At 44.5% G+C, this 3289-nt stretch overlaps 1 protein-coding gene across 1 annotated transcript; it reads right to left on the bottom strand.

Moving 5' to 3' along the window:
* Positions 1 to 1694: 1694 nt before the first annotated feature.
* On the bottom strand, positions 1695 to 2228 carry LOC143888089 (uncharacterized). The gene has a single exon (XM_077392383.1). It carries the CDS (start codon positions 2226 to 2228, stop codon positions 1695 to 1697), a length of 534 nt encoding a protein of 177 aa, XP_077248498.1.
* Positions 2229 to 3289: the final 1061 nt, after the last annotated feature.

Here is a 3289-nt window from a genome sequence, read left to right as displayed (position 1 = left end):
GACACGTGGCAATATCTGGGAGCGTAGCCGTATTTGTACCCCATCAGCTTGCTCTTTTTATGAGCTTGTATTGCAACAATTTTGCAAAATTTTGGAACCAAATGTCCAAAAATGAGCTCGGCTTGCTCTTTTTATGAGCTAGTACTTGCCACTTTTTGTGAAATTTGGAACCAAATGTCCAAAAATGAGTTCGGCGGGATCTTTATATGAGCTGTAACTTTTGGTTTTCCGCAAAATTTCGGGTCGAAATGCCCTTAAGGAGTTCATCGGGCTCTTTATATGAGCTAGTACTTGTAATTTTCTGCAAAACAGTCACCCGGTTGATCTTTGTCATTGAATGACCTCTGGGTCTTCAAAAATATTGAATGACCTCTGTGTCACCGAAGGACAAAACAATAAAAGTCAAAAATATTATTGAGTTAAGCTTTGTGAGATTCCTCGAATTGGTGGACTCGTAAGTCGAATGTTGAGCCTGGCCAACTCAAAATATGAGCTAGGACTTAGAATTTTTATCGAAATCTCGGACTCAGAGGGCCAACTTTTAGTTCGGCCAGCCCAAATTATGAGCTAGGACTTAGAATTTTTATTGAAATCTCGGACTCAGAGGTCCAACTTTCAATTCGACTAGCCCAAATTATGAGCTAGGACTTAGGATCTTGGGTGCCCGTAGGTCTTTAGAGCCCATAAGTCTTACTTGCCTAAGGTTGAGAGCTTAGGTCTTTGGTGCCCGTAGGTCTTAGGTGCCTAAGGTTGAGAGCTCAGGTCTTTGGTGCCCATAGGTCTTTAGTGCTCGTAGGTCTTAGGTGCCTAAGGTGGAGAGCTTAGGTCTTTGGTGCTCGTAGGTCTTAGGTGCCGAAGGTTGAGAGCTTAGGTCTTTGGTGCCCGTAGGTCTTTAGTGCCCGTAGGTCTTAGGTGCCTAAGGTTGTGAGCTTAGGTCTTTGGTGCCCCGTAGGTCTTTGGTGCCCGTAAGTCTTTAGTGCCCGTAGGTCTTAGGTGCCTAAGGTTGAGAGAGCTTAGGTCTTTGGTCCACGTAGGTCTTAGGTGCCTAAGGTTGAGAGCTTAAGTCTTTGGTGCCCGTAGGTCTTTGGTGCCTAAGGTTGAGAGCTTAGGTCTTTGGTGCCCATAGGTCTTTAGAGCCTAAGGTTGAGAGCTTAGGTCTTTTGTGCTCATAGGTCTTTAGTGCATGTAGGTCTTAGGTGCCTAAGGTTGAGAGCTTAGGTCTTTGTTGCTCGTAGGTCTTTAGTGCTGCCAAGATAATGATAGAGGAATGCTCTAGTACTTTTACAAGCTAACAGATAACTTTCATTGATTAATGGGAGAAAACAAAATATAGATGGTACTACATCGAGTGTTCATTTTCAAGGCGCTCTCTGCCTTTGACATAATCTTTGAGATATCCTCTCTGTATAAGGCTTTCAATCTCCTCCTTGAGATGACGGCATTCATCCCTGTCATGGCCATGGTTTTTGTGAAACCGACAATACTTCGACTTATTTCTCTTCTCCCCGGGCGTCCGCAAGTTTTGAGGCTATGTGAAGAATTGTTCTCCTTGGATGGCAGTTAAGATCCACTCCCGCCTTGTGTTAAGGGGGCGTGTACTCTTCCTCCCGGCAGAGTGAGCTTCTTTCCCTACGGGGTTGCCTCTCGTTGTAACGAAGCTTTAGAGCAGACCTCGACCCATTCTTATCTTCATCCTAAACTTTTCTCTTTTCATCATTCTGGCCACCTAGGTTCAAGTTTAGGGCAACTAGAGTTTCTTCAGGTGTGATATATTTTTCAGCCCGGACGATCAGGTCAGCCAGGGTGGACGGAGTCTTCTTGGCTATGGAGAGTCTGAAGTCCACAGACATCACTCCCGTCAATAAGGCATTCATTGTTGCTGATGGATCCAGATTTGGGACCTGGAGGGCTTCCCTGTTAAGTCGGCTGATGTAATCCTTCAAAGATTCACCTTTCTCTTGTTTCACTGCCATTAGAGATGCGGCCGTTCTCCGTTGCCTTCTGCTACTCATGAAGTGGCGAGCAAGATTGTCTCCAAACTCCTCAAAGGAACTAATAGACCAGGGCTGGAGTCCAGAGTACCAATCTCGAGCGGCTCTAGTAAGAGTCGCCGAGAAGGCTCTACAAAGGAATCCATCTGAAGCTCCATGCAACAACATCAATGTTTTAAAAGTCTCCAGGTGATCAATCGGATCTGTGGTTCCATTGTATTGGGGTAGTTGTGGCATTTTGAATCTGCACGGTGCGGAGGCACCGAGAACCTCTTCTATAAATGGAGCTTTGCTTGAAAATGACCGTTGTCCAACAGGGGTGCCCCCCTTCAAAAGCAGCTGTAGACACCCCATTTTGACCGGACCCAAGTTCGCTATGCTTGGGCGAAATCCCGTTCAATCATTTCCGCCATGTTTCGCACTTTTCCGTTAAGTGTTGAGAGAGATTATTCCCAAGAATCCGAACAAGAGAGAATTTGGATCCGATTGATGGGCCCGTCTTGAGCATTTGTTTAGATTTGGATCAAACAGGGTGGCCCGCACATTGTTTTAGTGAAAAATGAGTTTTGAACCTACTTCGATCCAACACCTAAAGATGATCATCAAGAGAACGGTCAAGATCTCAGAGAAGTCGTTTTAACAACCAATTTTGTTTCGATCATCAGGTTGAGTTACTCGGATCAGCCCATTGAAATGATTTAGGAGGACACAACCTACTTAGGTAGGGGACCCATCAATTGGATGGTCTGGATCGTCATAGAGGAATGATTTAAGGGGGCACAACCAATTTACATTGCGACCCACCATTTGAACGGTCAAGATCATCAATTGTCGCCCATCAAATGGACGGTTCGGATCATCAAATGGGAGTGATTTAAAAATGGGGTAACATATTCACATTTTGATCTATTGGATGGTTTGGATCAGCCCATAGGATTGATTAGTGGAGCACAAATTAAATCACATCGCAGCCCACTATTTGAACGGTCAAGATCATCAATTGTCGCCCATCAAATGGACGGTTCGGATCATCAAATAGGAGTGATTTAAAAATGGGGTAACATATTCACATTTTGATCTATTGGATGGCTTGGATCAGCCCATAGGATTGATTAGCGGAGCACAAATTAAATCACATTGTCGCCCATCAAATGAACGGTTCCGATCATACTTTGGAGTGGGGCATATGATTTTATGCACAATTGGGAATTTGGTCACATATGGGACCCATTTGGGTTATCTTTTACCTACTCAAAAGAACTTTAAAAAACATGCATGGGGCCACACACATGTCAAAA

This window comes from Tasmannia lanceolata, unplaced genomic scaffold, assembly GCF_043159265.1.
Source record: "Tasmannia lanceolata isolate RefF3 unplaced genomic scaffold, GAP_Taslan_0.1 ptg000012l, whole genome shotgun sequence".
Lineage (NCBI taxonomy): Eukaryota > Viridiplantae > Streptophyta > Magnoliopsida > Canellales > Winteraceae > Tasmannia > Tasmannia lanceolata.
This window is presented reverse-complemented; position numbering and strand designations above follow the sequence as displayed.